Source organism: Arabidopsis thaliana, chromosome 2, assembly GCF_000001735.4.
Source record: "Arabidopsis thaliana chromosome 2, partial sequence".
NCBI lineage: Eukaryota > Viridiplantae > Streptophyta > Magnoliopsida > Brassicales > Brassicaceae > Arabidopsis > Arabidopsis thaliana.
In genome coordinates, this window is record NC_003071.7 from 18,572,175 (window position 1) to 18,593,417 (window position 21,243).

The following is a 21,243-nucleotide window of genomic DNA, read 5'->3' on the forward strand; positions in this document are numbered from 1 at the left end:
AAGAATCAGAGATTAGAAGAGAGAAAAAGAAAGAAGAAGAAGACAAAGATAACCCATCGGGTCCAAATGTACTCCGGGTCAAATAACCCATCGGGTCCAAATGTTAAACCGGAAGTTTATCAAACCGAATCTGAACCAAAATTGATAATACAAACACACACACTCTCCTCAAGTCTCTCTCACAAAGAAAAGACTCAAACCCATTTTCCTAAAACCCTCGTCGTCCATACAAAGCCATGGCGAGGTTTCCGACTTCTCCGGCGCCTAACCTCCTCTTGAGACTCTTCTCGTCGAACAAACGGGCGTCATCTCCTACTGCCGCGCTTTTAACCGGAGATTTTCATCTGATTCGTCATTTCTCCGCCGGAACCGCTGCTCGTGCGGTCAAGGATGAGAAGGAGCCATGGTGGAAAGAATCCATGGACAAGCTTCGCAACATCGGGATCTCAGCTCATATAGACTCTGGAAAGACTACGTTGACTGAGCGTGTTCTGTTCTATACCGGTCGGATCCATGAGATCCATGAAGTCAGAGGTAGAGATGGCGTCGGCGCTAAAATGGACTCTATGGACTTGGAGCGAGAGAAAGGTATCACTATCCAGTCAGCCGCTACTTACTGTACTTGGAAGGATTACAAGGTGAGGAGATAGAAAAAAAGATCTTCCTTGTGGATTCTGTGATTCTAATTTCTTCTCAGATTCGTCAAAATTGGCCTTGGTTGTTTAATTGTGTAGTAATCCTATTGCATTGAGCTTTGAAATTTGTTGTTATGATTGTTGTCAGGTTAATATAATTGATACTCCTGGTCACGTTGACTTCACCATTGAAGTGGAGAGGGCTTTACGTGTACTAGACGGTGCGATTCTAGTCCTATGCAGTGTGGGTGGTGTACAGAGTCAGTCTATTACGGTAGATAGGCAAATGAGGAGATATGAAGTCCCGAGAGTTGCGTTTATTAACAAGCTTGATAGAATGGGAGCAGATCCATGGAAAGTCTTGAACCAAGTGTGTAAAACTATGATCATTCTATTTTTAGTTATTGAATGAGTTTGATCAAGTTTAGCTTTACTGGTTATAACTTCTTCTTTTTTTTACTTCACTAGGCAAGAGCTAAGCTTCGACATCATAGTGCAGCTGTGCAAGTGCCCATTGGTCTAGAAGAAAATTTCCAGGGTCTTATAGACCTTATTCATGTGAAAGCTTATTTCTTTCATGGATCAAGCGGGTTTGTGTTACAATACTTTTTTTTAGAATTTGCTTATATTGTAATGGGGCATCTGTATGTGTTGTGACATTTTTATTTTCTATAAATTGCAGTGAGAATGTTGTGGCTGGTGATATTCCTGCTGATATGGAGGGTTTGGTTGGGGATAAGAGGAGAGAATTGATAGAGACAGTCTCTGAAGTTGATGATGTACTCGCCGAGAAATTTCTGAATGATGAACCTGTATCTGCTGCTGAGCTTGAGGTTTGTTCTTTTTCATTTTGGTTTGAAAGCAAATTCTTTGCGTGAAATAGATCAAATGGTTCCTGGAAAATAGATAGATATTGTTGGCAACTTATGATGTTTAGTTAGTTGATTTCACTCAACAGATATCAATCCCAAGGGACTAATGAACATGTGGATTCTAGCTTGCCTTAGGTATTGTCTTAAATTCGTAGTGTTATCTTTCATTCCTAGCGTCCAAGAATTGCCGTGTTTGTATATTATTACTCTTTTACTTGCATTTTGTTACTGTAACTTTTGTGGTCTGCTGTATATATGTGCAGGAAGCTATTCGTAGAGCTACCATAGCACAAAAGTTTGTTCCTGTATTTATGGGTAGTGCATTCAAAAACAAGGTAATTGATTTTTGGAATCCAAAGATGATATATGCGCAAGTTTGGATGATATATTCACTTACGTTTCTCCTTGCCCTCTTGTGTCTGTATTAAAAAGTTTTCATCATCTGCCGTGCTCCCTTTTTTTTTTAATCTGCAGGGAGTACAACCTCTACTAGATGGTGTTGTCAGTTTTCTCCCTTCTCCAAATGAAGTCAATAACTATGCTCTTGACCAGAATAATAATGAAGAGAGGGTACTCAACTTGTAATTTTGTTTTACTGGAGAAAATGTACTGGTTCTAAATAATTGAGTTTCAGGTAACCTTGACTGGATCTCCAGATGGACCTCTTGTGGCGCTGGCTTTCAAATTAGAGGAGGGTCGTTTTGGTCAATTGACATATTTGAGGTAAATGTTGAATCTCCCTCTTGATTATATTGCTGTGTTTACTAAATATTAAAAGTATTTTGTGCCTTTCTGTCATATGACTAAATTGGTGAATGCTGAATCCTAATTCATGTTGTTGGTTGTTATGAAGAGTTTACGAAGGTGTGATTAAGAAAGGTGATTTTATCATAAATGTCAACACTGGGAAGAGAATTAAGGTTAGTTCTTGCATCTTAGTGTTGCTTTGAGTTTTTCAACGCCATGAAGTATTGTGCATAAATTTATACCAAATTACACTGAGTAAGTATAGTTTTCTACTTGTCCCTCATCTGTCATGAATACTTTTTTCATAGAAGCAAAATGTCTGAAAGTCAGACCACTTTGTCATATATTTTATCTCAACCCTTGCAAGTAGTGCATGTGATGTTTGATTTTGCCTAAAGGTTATTCAATGTTTCTTGGTGTAGGTTCCACGCTTGGTCCGTATGCATTCGAATGATATGGAGGTTAGTTGAAGTTTATTTTTCTCCTTAAGATTCCATTATGGTAGCTCCGTGGTGGCAACTATAGTGCCATGTGACTGGATTCTAAATTTTTATTCTATTTTCAGGATATTCAAGAGGCACACGCTGGACAAATTGTAGCTGTGTTTGGTATTGAGTGTGCATCAGGTACAGTAAAATATTCTTCCGTACTTGTTCGAACTTAACATAATTTGCTTCTCTGGGGATGAAATTCTGATATTGTGTTTGTTGTTGGGTCAATTTTCCTAAATCAGGTGATACATTTACGGATGGATCAGTCAAGTACACAATGACATCGATGAACGTTCCTGAACCTGTTATGTCCTTAGCTGTTCAACCAGTTTCAAAAGATTCTGGAGGACAGGTAACTTCTGTGAACTTTGAAGCTAAAACAGCAACATATTTTTCCTTCAATTCTGGTTTTAAACATTTGCAACTGAAATCTATTTTTTGGTGTTAGTTCTCGAAAGCATTGAATCGATTCCAGAAAGAGGATCCTACTTTCCGTGTGGGTTTGGATCCCGAGAGTGGCCAGGTATCATCTAAAAACTCTTTTGCTTCTCAGCACCTCTCTCTTAATTCACCCCATAGTATTTAACATTGATGATTCTTCCATTTATCCTTCATGGGACAGACGATTATTTCTGGTATGGGGGAATTGCATTTGGACATCTATGTTGAACGCATGCGAAGAGAATATAAGGTGCCTGCCTGACTTTAAACCTTCCCAATGTTCTCACTCTATTGCTTCTCGACAAAACCCTTATTTCTGCTTATTTTTGGAAATATCAAATAGGTTGATGCGACTGTGGGCAAACCCCGTGTCAATTTTAGGGAGACTATTACTCAGCGGGCAGAGTTTGATTATTTACATAAGAAGCAAAGTGGAGGAGCAGGTCAATACGGTAGAGTTACAGGGTGAGTATCAAAAACTTATAGACCCTAAATGATGTGGTATGGATCCCTGCTAAACCATTCCTAACGATGTGTATAATTGTTAGGTACGTGGAACCGCTACCACCAGGCTCTAAAGAGAAGTTTGAATTTGAAAACATGATTGTTGGACAAGCAATTCCGTCTGGTTTTATTCCAGCAATTGAGAAAGGTTTCAAAGAAGCTGCAAACTCGTGAGTGATCTTGGTCTCTCAAATTCTTTGTCTTTCTCAATTTCTACTTTTTTCTCTTGTTTTGGTTGAGGAAATGTTGTTGTAAGTGATAGTGAAACGCCCTATTCCATTGCAGGGGCTCACTAATTGGTCACCCTGTAGAGAATCTTAGAATAGTATTGACAGATGGAGCTTCACACGCGGTAGATTCCAGTGAACTTGCGTTTAAAATGGCTGCAATATACGCATTCAGACTGTGTTATACAGCAGCTAGACCGGTGATTCTAGAACCTGTTATGCTGGTCGAGTTGAAAGTACCAACAGAGTTTCAGGGCACTGTTGCTGGTGACATCAACAAGTAAACTCTAAAAACTCTAAACCCTTTAACAATACCATTTCTTTCTCCTTGTCCTATTAGTATAATAAGTCAAACTTGTTTCAATTTCAGGAGGAAAGGTATAATCGTTGGAAACGATCAAGAGGGTGATGATTCAGTAATCACTGCTAATGTAAGAACCAATATAGAAAGCAAAGTTTCCTTTATCAACAGTAATTAACAACACGTAATGTGTGTTTATTAACAGGTGCCTTTGAACAACATGTTTGGCTACTCCACTTCTCTCCGGTCCATGACACAAGGAAAAGGAGAATTCACGATGGAATACAAAGAACATTCTGCTGTGTCCAATGAAGTCCAGGCTCAGCTCGTCAATGCTTATAGCGCCAGCAAAGCTACTGAATAAGCAAACCCTTCAATCCAATATATTATGGTTTGTTTTCTCATAATGTTGACATAATTTATTTATACGGTTCACACAACCATCAAAATCACTCAACATAAACTGCCTAATGGGCTATGTCAGAAAATCACTTATGTTTATTGGGCCATTAGGTAGGTCACATTTTTTGGTATCCACCAGTCCCAATCATTTTGATAATGGTAAACCAGCATATATCTTTCTTCTTTTTTTCCACGCAACAACAGATTCCTACATTAATTCTCTCTATATAGTAAGATAGGGTCAAAAACAAGCCAACCAAAAAATCGTTAGAAACAACAATCATTGACATAGAGTCGTCTTCACGTCAAATAGAAGAAGAAGTAGCAGTCTCTAACGAACGAGGTCAGACTTTTTCTTTATAACTTCATCTCAAAGCCACTCCTTTAGTTTTCTTGAAGAGGAGTTGGTGATGACGACACTTCATCTCCTTTATAATTACCATTATACCCTTCGGTTTAGTTGTTACTCTTACTCCTATGTATCTAAATTTTGCTTCTCCTTTTCTTAAACCAACCTTAGGATAGTTTTCAAAGAAAGAAATATGCTTAAACCAAAACATTTTTGAGAAGACGATGGCTCGATACCGACCACTGAAGTCGTTCCAACCTCTTCAATGGATAGTACTGTAATTTTTGGTAATATTTCAAAAGTTCAACACTCAACAGTCAACATCTATATTATTTTTTTCTTTATTCAACAAGTCGAATCCAAATTTGGTGTGTTTTGGTTTAGCTAATCACTTGCGACTAAACTAAACACAATCCACTAATCATTTAATAACGAAACGGTCCAACCCCCATTAAACCAAACTATTTTTCATATTTATAACAAAGCTTTTCCCTCCACGCAACTTCAATATCCAAAATAACAAAACATCTCTTCACTTCTCATCACACCATGCATCATCATCATCATCCATGCAATCGCAAACCCTTCACAACCATCTTCTCCTTCTTCCTTCTCTATCTCAATCTCCATAACCAACAAATTATCGAAGCTCGAAATCCATCTCAATTTACGACCAACCCATCCCCTGACGTCTCTATACCGGAAATCAAACGTCACCTCCAACAGTACGGTTACCTCCCACAAAACAAAGAATCCGACGACGTTTCGTTCGAACAAGCTCTCGTTCGTTACCAGAAAAATCTCGGTCTACCAATAACCGGTAAACCGGATTCCGACACGTTGTCACAGATTCTATTACCAAGATGTGGGTTCCCTGATGACGTGGAACCCAAAACGGCACCGTTTCACACAGGAAAAAAATACGTGTACTTCCCCGGACGGCCCAGGTGGACAAGAGACGTCCCACTGAAACTCACGTACGCCTTCTCGCAGGAGAACCTAACTCCTTACTTAGCACCAACTGACATACGGCGCGTGTTCCGACGCGCTTTCGGCAAGTGGGCTTCGGTGATCCCAGTATCCTTCATCGAAACAGAGGATTACGTCATCGCCGACATCAAGATCGGATTCTTCAACGGAGATCACGGCGACGGAGAACCGTTCGACGGCGTTTTAGGTGTTTTAGCACACACTTTCTCTCCGGAAAACGGTAGGCTTCATCTAGACAAAGCAGAGACGTGGGCCGTAGATTTCGATGAGGAAAAATCTAGTGTGGCCGTCGATTTGGAATCTGTGGCGGTGCACGAGATCGGTCACGTGCTTGGATTAGGACATAGCTCGGTGAAAGACGCGGCTATGTATCCAACTTTAAAGCCAAGAAGTAAGAAAGTGAATTTGAATATGGACGACGTCGTTGGAGTACAGTCTTTGTACGGAACAAACCCTAATTTCACGTTAAATAGTTTACTTGCGTCGGAAACTTCGACAAATCTAGCCGATGGTTCGAGGATACGGTCTCAAGGAATGATCTATTCGACTTTGAGTACTGTTATCGCTCTCTGTTTTCTTAATTGGTAGTTCGTAGACTTAGATAATTTTCTTTATACAAGAAATCCGAAAACGTATAGAATCATACAGACGCATGAATTTGTTGTTCAAAGTAGTAGTCTAATCCTATGTTTCTGTTTAGAATAATACCATGTTCTTTTTTAGTTTATATTAGATTGGGCTTCAAGTTATACGGCCCAATAGAATGCTAATGTATTAAACGAAGAACCCAGTTCAGAGCAACACAATTCGTTGGCCTATGCTCTTGGAATTTTCAAGCTCACTTCAGTTATACTTTTTTTTTTTTTTTTTCTTGAAAGAAGTAACACAAAAGACACACCAGAGGATTCTTAAGACCGGATATTGTCAGACAAGTTTTAACCGGAAAATGACAAATGAAAATACTATTTTCTTTTTATTCAGAGTAACTTATTAGGATTATATTTTAAAGAATTGAAGACATCCGACACATTTTCTTTGGATATACATATCTATCCCCAATTGTCGTTGTCGCATTGAAAAGAAAGTAGGCTCCACGGCCCATAATCATATTAACGGTACGGCCTGGTTGAATCGCTTTCCTTCTCTTCTCTATCATTTTTGGGTTGTTGGTTATATTATAATTCATAATAATTGTTCAGAGGAATAGTTTAAGACCCTATTTAAAGACTACTGCAATTGTCGATCGTTTGAAAAGATAAATTTACCAAACTTGTCTTTGGTTACACGTAAGTAATTTATACCGAAGTTTGAGGCTTATTCGGCTTTATGTAATTGTAGTGTTTGATGTCTTCTAACAAAATATCTACAAATTAAATAGCAGTTTGGTTGTATGGATAGATTTTACACTACTTTTTATAGTTCTTATGTATGTAAAAAAAAAAAATATTCAAGTTCATCTGTTCATGGTTGATTTTTATTGGCTGAGACAATATCTATGTAGATCACTTTTTCTTCTGTCTAATTTCTCATATTGAAGTAAGAAAAATGAAGTTCATCGTCTTTAGCTTCATTGGTTCCCAGCATTTGGGGTGCAGGATCTTGTTCATTTGAACAAATTATTGCTTAACGACTATATTTTGTATTTTTCACAAAGACACATCTCTTATACGTTAACGTTATCTTATTTTATAGTATGTACGCTAATTTTGTTTTCGTCTCTATTTATCCATTTAAGTCGGCATTCATCAATATGTATCGCTATAACTGGAACCAATAAGGTACGTAAGAGTGAAGACTTAGAATGAAAACTCCATACATAGAACAAAACCATTAAACCAATTGACATTAGCATTATTGAGTTTTCCTTGAAAAAATGAGTAATTAATTAGATGAATGTAAATAATTTCGAGTAAACATTTGAAAATTATAAATATTAAAGAAGGAGACAAGAGGGATAAAGGAAGAGCATATGGTCTATCATCTTTGCATGTTATTCGTCAGAAGAGCTTATTATCTAAACCAAAAAAACGTCTCCTTTTTATTATCTTTCTATGGAGTATAACTTTATTTTCTTCTAAAAATTGACTTGGAAAAAAAAATATCGAGTGTTGTTGAGAAAAACTCATATAATAATATTCGGTGTCATTATGGGCACATGAGGCCGCACGTGTTCTTGCTGTTTACTTTGGGATCACCGTCCTCTGTCACGTCACGTGATTCAAGAAACAAAAAATCAAAAGAATAAACCAAAAAAAAAAGTTTAAGCATATAGTATTATCAATAATGACATATATATTAATATGAATATATGCCAGTAACGAGCGTTCTTAGTGGTCACTGGTCACTTGCACACTACTAGAGTCACGAGACTACAACATTTGGGAGTATCAAATCCATAAGTCAATTTTTAAAAACTATACAATTTTCTTTTGTCAAATAAGACCAAAACAAGAGACTGTGATTGAAAGAGAGAGGCTAAAGAGAAGTTAGTGCCACCGTACGTCAATGTACTTTCCTTCTATTATTATTTTCTCTCTTTTGATATTTTTTTGGAGGGAATGATCATATATTATTGCAGCAAATAGCTAAATTTTGGTTTGGTAAATTATGGTATAAATAGTAAATTTGAGTACATGGAATTTAGAAAGTGAACCTTCTGAGCCAAGAAGAAGGTGACAGCTGGAAAAGACACTGTCGGTAGTAAGTGAAAAATAAATATAAAAAACAAATATCTCTCATATGGGTACCTCTCGTTCCGTGCCATCGTGTTTAATTAATGTTGAATGTGCAGTGGGGTTGGGTCCTTGTGGGGAGTCACTTTGTTTAGTAACAAACTAAAAAAATACATTAGTATATGATTTCACATAACTCAAATATTTTGTTATAAATTAAATTGTTTTTTCTCAATGTGATCAAAACCCTAGCAAGCGTCACACGACACGGCCCGTTTCTTTCTCATTTTCTTTAATTAAACTCAATAGTATTTCGTTAAGTTTTGTGTAGATTCTTAAAATAACGGGAATAGATTACGTTTTTTCGTGCAAATCAATAGTAATTAATTTCTCATTTTTAGGGAACTTGCACGGTGTTGCACAACATATTCAGTTCAAACATATAAAAATTCATATACATGTAGGTTTATATTACTTGCATATCATATGAGGTTCATTTCCTGAAATATTCAATTGGTTTTATATTTGGTATTACTCTTTTGTTATTAACTTATTTTTAATGCATCCTCTAATATTCTTCTTCTTTACAATTTTATGGCCCCCACATGGAGCCACGTGGCTATATTAACTTTTCCTTTTTACATTCGTTTATTTTATTTTCGTATAAGATGAAAACAATTTATCTTTAGAACTTGTGTGGATATGTCAATAACTAAAATTGTCGGTACTTACCATGAAGCATGTGTTATGCCTATGTATATTTGGAAAAAAAAAGGGAGAGGGTAGTGAAATTAGCTTAACTAATAGTTTATCCGCCGAACAACTCTTGTACTCGTCAAAAAAAAAACAAAAAAAAAATCAGACAAATCGGCCCTCTTCCATTATTCGTCTGCACTCTGCAGCATATACGTGTATTATTTCGCTAATTAACCTTATTTTGCTATAACTTTAGTTTATTTTGCAGCTTAGTTATAACTAACTATATGTATAGTATACGCATTAACTGGAGGCGATGGAGCAATGCAAATTGTACGTCAATTGTAGTTTGTGTACATATATAGAAATGATATTGTAGCAAACGCTGTGGTAGCCACTAGCCAACGAACAAAGTTTCATATACGGACATGCGTATGATTATTTGAAAGAAAAAGAGCACAGGGAAATAGATAGATAGACCCACTAAATAAGTAAATAATATGTACATAATATATAGTACAGAAGCAATGAAAGAGACGTATATATATGTTGACTGAATATCTTTTTGTAATTATAAGAAAAAACAAAATATGTAAGTTTTAAACGATCGATCATGGATATAACTCTATTTGCTGGTTGGAAAAAAAATTGCTTTCCATATCATAATTTTCTAGCTCAATGCGATAACACAAGATTCTATATGTTAAAACAAGTTAAATAAATTGACAACAAATATGATTGTTTAGATGAATTCCCTATTACTGAATAGAGTTACTCATACATTAAAACGTGTGTTTCCTAGTTAAATTTTATTTTGAAGAAATCAGGAGAATGAAGGTGAAACATACAATATTAGCTAATCAATTATCATTTTTTTTTTTTTTTCAAAATCAACTCATGGTGAACTAGCAGTTGAAAGTTAGTCATATGACATGTAAAACTCGAGTTTTCTTGTTCGATTATTTTCACTTCGATTAGTTGGCCATATAACATTGCTATATACTATAAACACATAAAAAAAATATCAAAAACACTCTATTCCTCCACAAAACTCACATAGTTTTGTAACTCTTATAGTGAATTAATTTGTGTAGTTCTTAATAACAATTTGTATAAATATAAGTGAGTTTACACTAACTCTATTCATCCGTGTAGTATAAGTTTTTGAACATTTCAATAGCTCAGTAGGTGCAAAGTTTTAACTCTCTTCTTCTTATAGATAAAAGTGGATGATAAATTAAAAAATAAATAAAGAAGAGAGAAGTGAATAAGGTCGAGTCGGTCACTCACGGTGCATGGTCACTCTCTCTGCACGTTCTCTTGCCCTCTCTCTCTCTCGTTATCTCCCCTATTAAAGACTCTAACCAGTCACACAGAGAGTGAGAAAGAGAGAGAGACAGAGTCAGAGTCTTCGTCTGCAAGAGAGAACAATACCACTCAATCATAATCTATAACAATGGACGTCTATGGCTTATCTTCACCAGACTTACTTCGAATCGACGACCTTCTTGATTTCTCCAACGAAGACATCTTCTCCGCTTCTTCTTCCGGTGGTTCCACCGCCGCTACTTCCTCTTCTTCTTTCCCTCCTCCTCAAAACCCTAGTTTCCACCACCACCATCTCCCTTCCTCCGCCGATCATCACTCCTTCCTCCACGACATTTGCGTTCCCGTATAATCTCTCTCCCTCTCTCTTTCTCCAATCAAAGTTTCGACTTTGAAATAAAGATTGTGTTTTGATTTTTGTTGTATTTTTTGTGTGCAGAGTGATGACGCAGCTCATCTTGAATGGCTTTCGCAATTCGTGGACGATTCTTTCGCTGATTTTCCGGCGAATCCATTAGGAGGAACTATGACTTCTGTCAAAACTGAAACTTCCTTTCCGGGGAAACCAAGAAGCAAACGATCAAGAGCTCCTGCTCCTTTCGCCGGAACATGGTCTCCGATGCCACTGGAATCCGAGCATCAGCAGCTTCACTCCGCCGCCAAATTCAAGCCAAAGAAAGAACAATCCGGCGGAGGAGGAGGAGGAGGAGGAAGACATCAGTCATCGTCATCGGAGACTACGGAAGGAGGAGGAATGAGGAGATGTACTCACTGTGCATCGGAGAAAACGCCACAGTGGAGGACAGGACCACTTGGACCTAAAACACTATGTAACGCTTGTGGAGTCCGGTTTAAATCCGGTAGACTTGTACCGGAATATAGACCGGCTTCGAGTCCTACTTTTGTTTTGACTCAGCATTCAAACTCTCACCGGAAAGTGATGGAGCTTCGACGGCAGAAAGAAGTTATGAGACAACCACAACAAGTTCAACTTCATCACCACCACCACCCGTTTTAGTTTTCACTTTTCACTGCCTCGTCCGTCGTCACTCTTTTTTTTGTTTTTCTTTTTGGTTCTTGGGGTTGGGTTTTGGGTAACGTCACGTGATGATGACGTGTCGCGATCCTAGCGGCGTTAATCACGTGACCGACGACGACGGGAGCCTAAAATTTTTAGTGAACGTTGGAAAATCAAACCTCATTTAATTGTTAATTATTAAAAAAAAATTATATCTTTGGGCTTTGCCTTTTCTCCTACGTTATTTACTTCATCCTTCAATTTTGTTTTCTTTAAATATTTGCAAATGATTTAATCATTTACTGAAGCATGAAATCAGAAAAAGCTTCATTAATTTCCGCTTACACTAAACGGCGTCAGTGTTCAGACTTCCGAGTTATATATATTATCCACTTGCACCCTTATTTCGACTTCACGTTTCGATCAAAAATTGGGGTCCTAATTCCGGTTTACGAAATTGTGATTTAAGGTTCGGTTTACATTATACTCTAATCAACAAAACTGATCATATAAGGTTTGATTTTCAGTTTAAATTCAAAAGGGAAAATTGGATTTAAAAATACACCTTCATGGATGGGAGACTTAAACATGACAACATCATCATGAACTTGTATTACTAAGTACTAACTATCGCCAATGAACGAAACCCTTGAAAACCGAAGACAACAAGAGATTACATCTTTAGCATTTGACACGAAACCAAAAAAAAAAAAAAAAAGAGTTTGAATCATGTTGTAGACATTATTATTGTGTAATTTTGCTCCATCATCTAAAGAAGAACCTCAAGAGTAAAGAAATTCGTAACTCGAAAATGGGGTTTGGTTTGCCTCATACGGAGATACCATAATTGCTGATCTTGTTCACTTCCTTTGTCAAAGCGTTTCTCTCTTGCTTCACTTCAGAAGCACGCTTCGATATCTGAGGTTGAACAATTGAGATATCTCCATTATACAATGTATATAAAATGGTTGTTAAATTTATTCCAACCAAGTTCAGCTTCTAACTCTAGATCCCAGCTCCTATACTCTACCTATAAGAGCCAAAAGACAAGTAACACTTACTTGAGTGCGGAATCGAGAAGCTTCTCTCGTTGGCAGTTCTTTTAGTACATCTTTCAAACCTGTAAATAAAAAATGATCATGGTCTAAGTCGATAAGCTTTGTTACGGCGAAAGTTTTCTTCTTCTGTTCTATGCATATTTTTGGTTTCACAAACTGTAGCATGATAGCACAGAAAGGTGTACCTGCTGCTTGCTTTTCAATCTTATAAGCTGAGCTGATCGCACCTCTGATTTGTTTGCCTGCTTGCCTGTGTAAGAAGATGAAGAAAGTTAACATAATATTCATGTTGATATATAAATCCAATATACAGATGTTGTAATTTGTCTGGATCATAAACCTGAGTTTCATCCTTCCTCTAATGAATTCCTCTTCTGCCACAGTTGCAACTCTCTGAAGCAATGAAAGTTAAAAATTGTTAAGAATTCAAAAACCGTAATCCAATACCTGCTTCTAATAGACTACTTTCACTCAAGACCATTGACTATTAGTTGGAGGGTATATAACTATATATCTATTGACTAGGGTTAAGAAAGAGTTAGACTCAAGAATATCCTTGCACTAAATTACTTCAACCGTGAAAGGCTATATGCCTGCGAAAGTAGAAGCATTCATCCATATCCACTGAATAAGGCTATATAGAAATTTCTCTGGTCGAAACCTAACCCCTTTCAATTTTCATCCTAAATGCCACACATTCTATTTCAAAATAAAGGGATGTTGAAGCAAAACCGAAAGAGAGTAATATAGCTAACTAAACGCATAACATAGGCAGTCTTCTCCACAAACGTCAACCTCATGTCGAACAGAACAACTCATTAAAACAAAAGAAGAGGCTTACCTCTAACTTTTCACTCTCGGCTTTAAGACGATCCATTGATTGTCGCAACTCTTTTACTTTAAGATCTGCTCTAGAAAGCAAAGCCTGAATCCAAAACATACTGTCAAGTTTCAAGAACATATTTAACCACAGAGAGACCAATTTATAATTCAACGATGTTGTATACAACACTGACCTCTTCACTAACAAACATGCGTACAGTATTGTAATATACAAATCTTCTGGTCTCTGCAAACAAACAAGAGCAATCACTACAGTTCATAACATTCTAGGCGATTGAAACTCTAGGGAGATTAAAAGAATATCCAGAAAACGTACTTTTCAGAGCAAAAATCCCAACTCCAAAAGCTAAGGTGCCTGATATTAGCGGATGAGATGCAGCAACATTCACACCATCTACATACAAGATTGACAAACATATGAGCTAAGAGAAAAAAAGCACAACAACATAGAGGTAGCCACCAAAGGTAGAGCAGACCTTTGATCTTCCCAAACACCATTTGCTCGTAAACGTTATACTCAGAAGCAATGTCTCGAAGAGAATCCTATAATATACCGAAACCTCGATTTCGTGAGAGGATAAACAATCACACGGATGACATAGAGAGTAGATGCTGTGAATTTCAGATTCCCTTTGGATTCCAATGAAAATTAGGAGGTTGTAGTTAGCTTACGATGGTTTGGCTCGTGTGAGCTACAGAAGTATCTCGAATCTGAGACAATCGAGCTTTGGAGGCGTCAATGGTAGAATCCACCGTCTCCGTGATCGTCTTCTGGTAAACAAGCGCCTGACGCAACGCATCATCGATCCAGGAAGCCGCATTTTCCACCGTCGTCGTTGCGATCTTCTGATACTCCGGCGGATGCACTGGCGAAGATTGTTGAATCTCCGGCGATTTCGCGTTGTCCATCTCTGAGGATGATGATTCTCCCAACGCTGCCATTAGAAAAGATCTCTCCAATATCGCGACCTCCTTCGCTCAAGTTCTGAAGAAAAACCCGGTGGACAAAAGAATGACCCGAGTATAATTTAATCGGGCCCCGTTTCAGATTGACAACTAAGACCCTGAAAAGTTTAGTTTATCTCCAACATTTCCCATCTATTTCTTAATTGTTCAATAAACGCCAGAGACTTTTATAGATTAGTTATGGTTAATAGATTAGTTATTTCACTCAAGACCATTGACTATGAGTGTGTTATGCTATCAACAATTGAATTTTTTTAAAGTTAAAAAGGTGATAATAGTACTCATTGTCATTTGTGAGATGTATAAAAAGCTCATGCCTATAATATGTGTGAAGAATATTGAAAATTTGAATGTAAAGAAACTGGAATTGTGAAAGATCGTTTATACTCTGGTAATAAACCACAAAATTAAAACATTAACTTGAAACCACTGTATAATATTTGGATCACTAGCAGTCACTTAGGGTGGCATTGTCTTCAACTATTATCTTTGTCATCATTTGACAAAGTAGAGCTTGCCCATAACATGAAGCACAGCGACGAAAGCAATGAAACCGATGCTCATGATAAGAACAACATTGGGGGAGATCTTGAGACCAGGTGCGTCATCGGTGTAGAACTGAAGCATGGATCCGGCTGCACCACCAGAGGCACCTCCTCCACCAGCACCGCTGGTCGGCTTCCTCCTACGCATGCTTGCAGTTGCAGCTGCACTTCCTCTCTGTGGAGCTCCACTTCCCACCATTCTTTCTTCTTTTCTCTATCTGAGAATAATGGTTGGCCTTTAGGAAATCGGAAGCAAAAGAGCGATCATATATAAAAAAAAACAGAGAATTATTAAGCAAATGAAATAATAGGAGACATCTAAACACCATTAAGCTCATGTTTAGTTTTCCATGGTCATACATTCTATATGATACTAGAAACCTCTGGTAAAAGATTTGCTTCCCACAAGGCAACTACGTATACCCAAATTTATATACTACTATCACATTGTTTCCATTTATCCGTAAGCTCAAATCAGTACAAATTCAGGTTTAATCATGTAAATTACTTGGTACAATCCTGTTCTGGTTAGCAAGAGTTCTTAGAAACGTAATTGAAAAAACTTGTTTCAATTTGACATATACTATATGAGTTTGAGCTGCATTTTCAGGAGATGGAAGATTCGAAACTCTCAAACGCAGAAAACTAATTTCAGCATCGAGTCAACAAAACTAAATTAGATGAAGCAATCCTAAAATTCTCAAATCAGCGAGACAAAAATTGAACATGCAAAATTCTATGTAAAATTCTCAGATGCTATGCATGTTGAATCGTATCCAGATCGGGAATCGTATACCAGCCGCGATTCAGATTCAACATCGAGATCTCATTTTCAGATCTACGCACACGCTCATCTAACAAATCCATAGATCTACCAATTTCCTCAATCAACAGAGATCCAGATCATAAACAACAAAAATAACAAAGGGCTCACCTGATTCGGCTAACAGATTTTGATGACGACGAGAGAACGATTCGTGACGGAGAGATTTGAAGACTTTCGGAGTTGACCGGACTCTTCAACAATTTTTATAGGAGGGGAAATTTCTCGCCACGCATCTCTTAATGCATTAGCCAATTAAAAAATGCCACCTCAGCGTAATTATCAGAGCTGTGTTTACATGCGTAAGTGGGAGAGATAACTTATTTAAAGCCCAAATATTAAGGCCCAGAAGAAGCCCAAATTAAAATGTATTAGCAGCATTACGCGTACAAGTACATATATCATTTATATTGTCAACAACCTTTCGCACGACAGAGAATTAAAAAGAAATGTTAGCTGAATATAATGAAGTAGGGACAAAGTTCTTGAATCTAAAGATTGATTGTGTAATCATATACTTTATTTGTAGGTCATACGAGAACAAATCTGAAATGTGTGATTTTACAGGCAAAATTAATGTTTATGACTTTCTTTTGATTCCCTAAATCAAAGGACAAAATCTAAGCCAGATAAACAAAATATCTTCCAACCGAAATTAGGTCCACATCATTGTTTCCATATGAGTTTTGATTATAAGGTGATTTAGTTGTTAATGACTAATAATTTGGAGAAAAGTAAGTAAGGTTGGGAATTGGGATACGAATCATGAAAGAAGTTTCGTATCGAATTCGTACGTACGAACAAAAGTACGTAGACATTAATGTATTAGATCTGAAACACGAATCTCGAGATGGAGACAGATATGTGAATCAGAGAGTGTAATGATACATTTCTATCGGGCATAAGGTTATGGAGCCTGACATTTTGTGTACGGTCACAGACTCGACAAATGTATACTGTTTTTTTTACCTTCGTACATATCGATCATTTCCAAAATCTTATTTCATTCATTCATGTGTTCCTTTCAATCAATGCTGTGTATTTTTATTTTATATATCCCCAAAAAGCAGTGATTTATTAAAACCATGTCTAAGTTTGATGTTGGTTAATGTTATTTTTTGTATAATAGAGAGATTAGTTTTCCGTATTCAAAAATACTTGTTATGTTTATTGATCATTTGAAATAAAGATTGTTTCTCATATGCATTTTTGGTAGAATGATGTTCACACTATATAGTATATACTCTTACTTTTAAAATGACAATGATATATCATTGCCATGAATATTAAGGAAAAGATATGATGTTAAATCTTATAAATAAAGTGGGGGAGAGACAAATAAATACCAAAAAAAAAAAAATGAATCAGGGAAGCAATGATGAAATAGTAAATTATTTTTGACGGGACGATATTTTGTGTGTAAGAAAAATCAAAACGGGGTCCCTTTTTTGGCATTTAATATCAAACGTATTCGTGCGGTGGCGGTGGTTATCTCAATTTATTACTTGGTACTTTATTTTGTCCCTCCAGATTCATCTATTCTTTTTTTCTTTACTTTATTATTCTTCACCACACGATGATAAATACATCAAGCTTATCATGTTGGAGTTGTAGCTTAGATATCAGAACTTGTACTATCATTTCTTTAGTTTGAGTTGCAGTTGTCGAGCAGATACGCAACGCAAGGATGGGAAAATATGAATAGGAACGTATTTATTTCGTTTTAAATCGCCCGACGAAGATAGTGAAATCTCACTGCTATTATTAGCATTCGTAATCATACACCTTTCTAACAAAAAAATCATTGTTATTTTATTTGTGCAACCACATCAGACAGTTATTCTAGATATTTTAATGGTTGTATTGTAAGGGGGACTAATTGGTATGCGGATCATGGTTTAATTCATTTTTAAAAACGAACTACCATCTAATGCGAATAGTTTTTGCTCATTAATACGGCTTATAGTTGGTATACAATAAGTTGTCTTTATTTTGTCCATCCCATTGGGCATTATATTATCAGAATTTTAGAATGATGAATTAGTCTATCTGCAAACGAATTAGTTTTCTCTATCCGTTACAAGTATTAAACTTCTTTAGTAACATAATTTTTAGAAATTTTCAGTTATGAATAAACAATTTCGTGTTGCACATTGTATGGGGTCGGACAGAGGAACATGAACGTCACACCATTTTCTACAATCAGCTTGAGTATATAATCGTACATTCAAAGTTAATTATATATAACACCATTTTCTTACAAAAATTACCCACCGAAGTTTGTTTTACAAGAAACTGCACATTTGGTAATTTGGTGTATTAAAAGAAAAATTGATGTACGGGTAAAGTATAATTGAAAGAAATAAATGTTTGTGTGCGTTGGCTTTGATGGAACCTCCACGCGTGTGAGTAGTGATCCTTGTGGATCTTTCGAAACTCACAACGCTCGACGTTGACGAAATTCACACGTGTGTCTTAAACAGTGACACGCATTGTTTAAAACCACTTGATAAATTATAAAAATAGTATAACATGGAGTGGGCACAATCCTAAAGGCTAAAACCCTCCGGCTCCACCAGAGAGTTTCACCGATAATGAGAGTTCACATCTCTCTACCTCTCTTCAGTCTTCACCGTCTTCTACAGAGAACTGTCGGCGGAGTCTTCTTTGTTTAAATTATTTAATTATAAGCTGAGATTTTAATTTTGTAGTTTTGTTCATTTGAAATATCAATGTGAATAAAATATGGAAAATCTAACCAGAAGCTTAGCTGTTGCACTTACACATTTGTTTTCTTTTTTGTTTACTCGGCTTGAATAATAATTAATTACTTATTTTAGTAACTTCTCTACAGCTTCCATATGACTCCAAAAACCTATGTCGATTCTCTTTTCGATAAAATTCCATATTATAAAATTCTGTATCCTCTCACTCTAAATGTTTTAAAAATAATTAAAATCGTCAACTACATTATTATTATTTCATTACTGATGATTTTGTTTTGTGTTCCTTTTTTTTACTGCAAAGGGTAATCTAGATCAAAATCAACCGGAGTAGATTATTCACTAAAATTTTAAAAACCTAAAATATGATATTATTTCAACTGAGCTAACGAAAATGAAAGAATTTCGACATTGAATGAGAATCGAAAATGGAAAAAACAAATTGACACCATATATTTTTGACCACCAAGTCACTACCATTTGGTTGAGCTTGTATTTAAAACCAACAAAAGCTTTTAAGAACAGACTTTCTAAAAACGTTTATTTCTAATAGTAGGTGAAAATTAAATTGCTTTATCTAGACGAAAGAGATTCAAATCTGAGATACAGTTACGTTTCAAAATAAAACCTGAACTTTCGTAGTTTGCACGAGCTATGTTTGAATACTATTAAATATTCAGTACACACACACACACACTATAGTTAGTAGTAACTTATAAACATTAAACAAAAACATTTTCAAATAAAGAAGAGGTGAGGAAGTTGCCCTACATTGGAAAGCTACTCTTCTCCATCCTCTTGACTACTGTATATAAAAAGCCTCTCAAAACCTCTTTCCATTTTCATTCTCATTTCTTTAAACTCCCATAAAGTTTCTCCGATCAATGGATTCCCTAGCGATTTCTCCAAGGAAGCTCCGATCAGACCTCTACTCTTACTCTTACCAAGATGATTCCAACACAGTACCTCTAGTCATCTCTGTTCTCTCGTCTCTGATCGAACGAACTTTAGCTAGGAACGAGAGAATCAGCCGGAGCTACGGTGGTTTTGGTAAGACACGTGTCTTTGATTGCCGGGAGATTCCTGATATGACTATTCAATCATACCTAGAGAGAATTTTCCGGTATACCAAAGCCGGTCCATCGGTTTACGTCGTGGCTTATGTATACATTGACCGGTTCTGTCAGAATAACCAAGGTTTCAGAATCAGTCTTACCAATGTACATCGTCTCCTTATCACAACTATCATGATCGCTTCCAAATACGTCGAAGATATGTAAGTTAAATTACCTTCAAAACAAAGTTTGAATAAAAAATCCTCTGTTTTTATTCAACTCATTTTCTTCATCTTTGTTTCTTACAGGAACTACAAAAACTCGTACTTTGCGAAAGTAGGAGGATTAGAGACAGAAGATTTGAACAATTTGGAACTGGAGTTCTTGTTCTTGATGGGATTTAAGTTGCATGTGAATGTGAGTGTGTTCGAGAGTTACTGTTGTCATCTAGAAAGAGAAGTGAGTATTGGAGGAGGTTATCAGATCGAAAAAGCATTGCGTTGCGCTGAGGAAATCAAATCTAGACAAATTGTTCAAGACCCTAAACATCATCATCACCATCAATTTTCTCGAATCATGTTGTAGTCCACGAAGAACTCTGTTTTTTTTTTTTTTTTTTGTCGTTTTGCTTTTGAGGAGGGCCTTTGACTTTCTGATTACCTTGTCGGTTGGTTTTTCTTTTTTTTGTCTTTTTGGTTGTTGTTTTCTTGAAATGTAAATAGAGAGACAGTATAGAGACTGAAGTTGTATGTATGTATGTATGATGTATCAGCATTGTAGATTCTATTCTATGTATCAGTTGAAATTTCAAGGAGATATGCAAAATCTATGTTTAATCTGTTCTTTTGTCATGTAATAGATTTATTTTTTTGTCATCTAATAGTTTCTTAGACATGTGAACTAATAACATCGGTTTCGGACACTATAGATATCCATGGATTAAGGTGTTCGTTTATGGTCCGTGTGGTTTCTCATAATGGATTTGTCAATTCATTAGAGATTGCTATAAAATCATGTTCAACTCATAATCAAACAAATTTTGGTGTTTTGTATTTTTCTTGTTTTAAATTTGACATTTTAACTAGCAAAGCAAACACAAGTATTTACATTTTCTACCTTGCAAAGATGTTGAAACAGGAAAAAACACTATCACAGTTCATAAATGAGTGAGATCACCGATTGTCTTTATTTAGAAAATAAATAGTTTAAAGACTGTCTTTATTCAGAAAAATAATAGTTCAAAAGATATTACTTGTCAACAATAGTAGGAAATATATATTTCAAAGATTGTCAAAAATTGTTACAATAAAATCGTTTGAACTCTTATTTTCCTATGCAGTGCAATTAAAGATTTGATGCAGCATGGAAACTCCACGTCACTCATGGATGTTGTTTCTTTAGTCTTGTTTTTTTAATCGGGTTGTTGGTATTGTATATTTGTATATTATGATCATGCCTATCTATAAAAAAAATCAAATCCGCCAAAAACTAAAAAGCAAATTTTGGATATTTCTGATCATTTATTTCGCACAAACTTCAAGTTTTCATCTACTCCTATG

The 21,243-nt window shown here is 36.1% G+C and overlaps 6 protein-coding genes across 9 annotated transcripts; 4 read left to right on the forward strand and 2 right to left on the reverse strand.

Moving 5' to 3' along the window:
• Positions 1-16: 16 nt before the first annotated feature.
• AT2G45030 (Translation elongation factor EFG/EF2 protein) lies at positions 17-4,796 on the forward strand. The gene is made up of 18 exons (NM_130067.3): positions 17-638; positions 784-1,005; positions 1,104-1,225; positions 1,318-1,468; positions 1,771-1,842; positions 1,982-2,077; positions 2,142-2,230; positions 2,361-2,427; positions 2,677-2,715; positions 2,820-2,880; positions 2,988-3,097; positions 3,194-3,268; positions 3,368-3,436; positions 3,530-3,651; positions 3,735-3,860; positions 3,976-4,197; positions 4,288-4,348; positions 4,424-4,796. Exons 1-18 carry the CDS (start codon positions 237-239, stop codon positions 4,580-4,582), a joined length of 2,265 nt encoding a protein of 754 aa, NP_182029.1. The 5' UTR covers positions 17-236; the 3' UTR covers positions 4,583-4,796.
• Positions 4,797-5,325: 529 nt separating this feature from the next.
• Positions 5,326-6,771, forward strand: AT2G45040 (Matrixin family protein). The gene has a single exon (NM_130068.3). The coding sequence runs from the start codon at positions 5,519-5,521 to the stop codon at positions 6,545-6,547; it is 1,029 nt and encodes a 342-aa protein (NP_182030.1). The 5' UTR covers positions 5,326-5,518; the 3' UTR covers positions 6,548-6,771.
• Positions 6,772-10,522: 3,751 nt separating this feature from the next.
• GATA2 (GATA transcription factor 2) lies at positions 10,523-11,953 on the forward strand. Its single transcript, NM_130069.3, has 2 exons — positions 10,523-10,999; positions 11,093-11,953. Exons 1-2 carry the CDS (start codon positions 10,784-10,786, stop codon positions 11,669-11,671), a joined length of 795 nt encoding a protein of 264 aa, NP_182031.1. The 5' UTR covers positions 10,523-10,783; the 3' UTR covers positions 11,672-11,953.
• A 163-nt stretch (positions 11,954-12,116) lies between these two features.
• On the reverse strand, positions 12,117-14,699 carry AT2G45060 (alanine-tRNA ligase). The gene is made up of 9 exons (NM_130070.2): positions 14,245-14,699; positions 14,049-14,115; positions 13,889-13,966; positions 13,746-13,798; positions 13,571-13,654; positions 13,070-13,122; positions 12,915-12,979; positions 12,733-12,791; positions 12,117-12,589 (listed from the first exon to the last, which is right to left on the reverse strand). The coding sequence occupies exons 1-9, from the start codon at positions 14,512-14,514 to the stop codon at positions 12,500-12,502; spliced, it is 819 nt and encodes a 272-aa protein (NP_566034.1). The 5' UTR covers positions 14,515-14,699; the 3' UTR covers positions 12,117-12,499.
• Positions 14,700-14,799: 100 nt separating this feature from the next.
• Positions 14,800-16,278, reverse strand: SEC61 BETA (Preprotein translocase Sec, Sec61-beta subunit protein). Of its 4 annotated transcripts, none has more exons than NM_001084592.2 (2): positions 16,018-16,278; positions 14,800-15,301 (listed from the first exon to the last, which is right to left on the reverse strand). In NM_001084592.2, the coding sequence occupies exon 2, from the start codon at positions 15,280-15,282 to the stop codon at positions 15,034-15,036; it is 249 nt and encodes an 82-aa protein (NP_001078061.1). In that variant the 5' UTR covers positions 15,283-15,301; positions 16,018-16,278; the 3' UTR covers positions 14,800-15,033. The 4 variants fall into 4 exon arrangements, with proteins under 4 accessions (NP_001078061.1, NP_001031540.1, NP_001031539.1 ...); NM_001036463.2 differs by having other exon boundaries at positions 14,800-15,319; NM_001036462.1 differs by lacking the exon at positions 16,018-16,278 and adding an exon at positions 15,880-15,967 and having other exon boundaries at positions 14,843-15,319.
• A 3,175-nt stretch (positions 16,279-19,453) lies between these two features.
• On the forward strand, positions 19,454-20,555 carry cycp3;1 (cyclin p3;1). Its single transcript, NM_130072.3, has 2 exons — positions 19,454-19,905; positions 19,993-20,555. The coding sequence occupies exons 1-2, from the start codon at positions 19,514-19,516 to the stop codon at positions 20,267-20,269; spliced, it is 669 nt and encodes a 222-aa protein (NP_182034.1). The 5' UTR covers positions 19,454-19,513; the 3' UTR covers positions 20,270-20,555.
• The last annotated feature ends 688 nt before the right edge of the window (positions 20,556-21,243 follow it).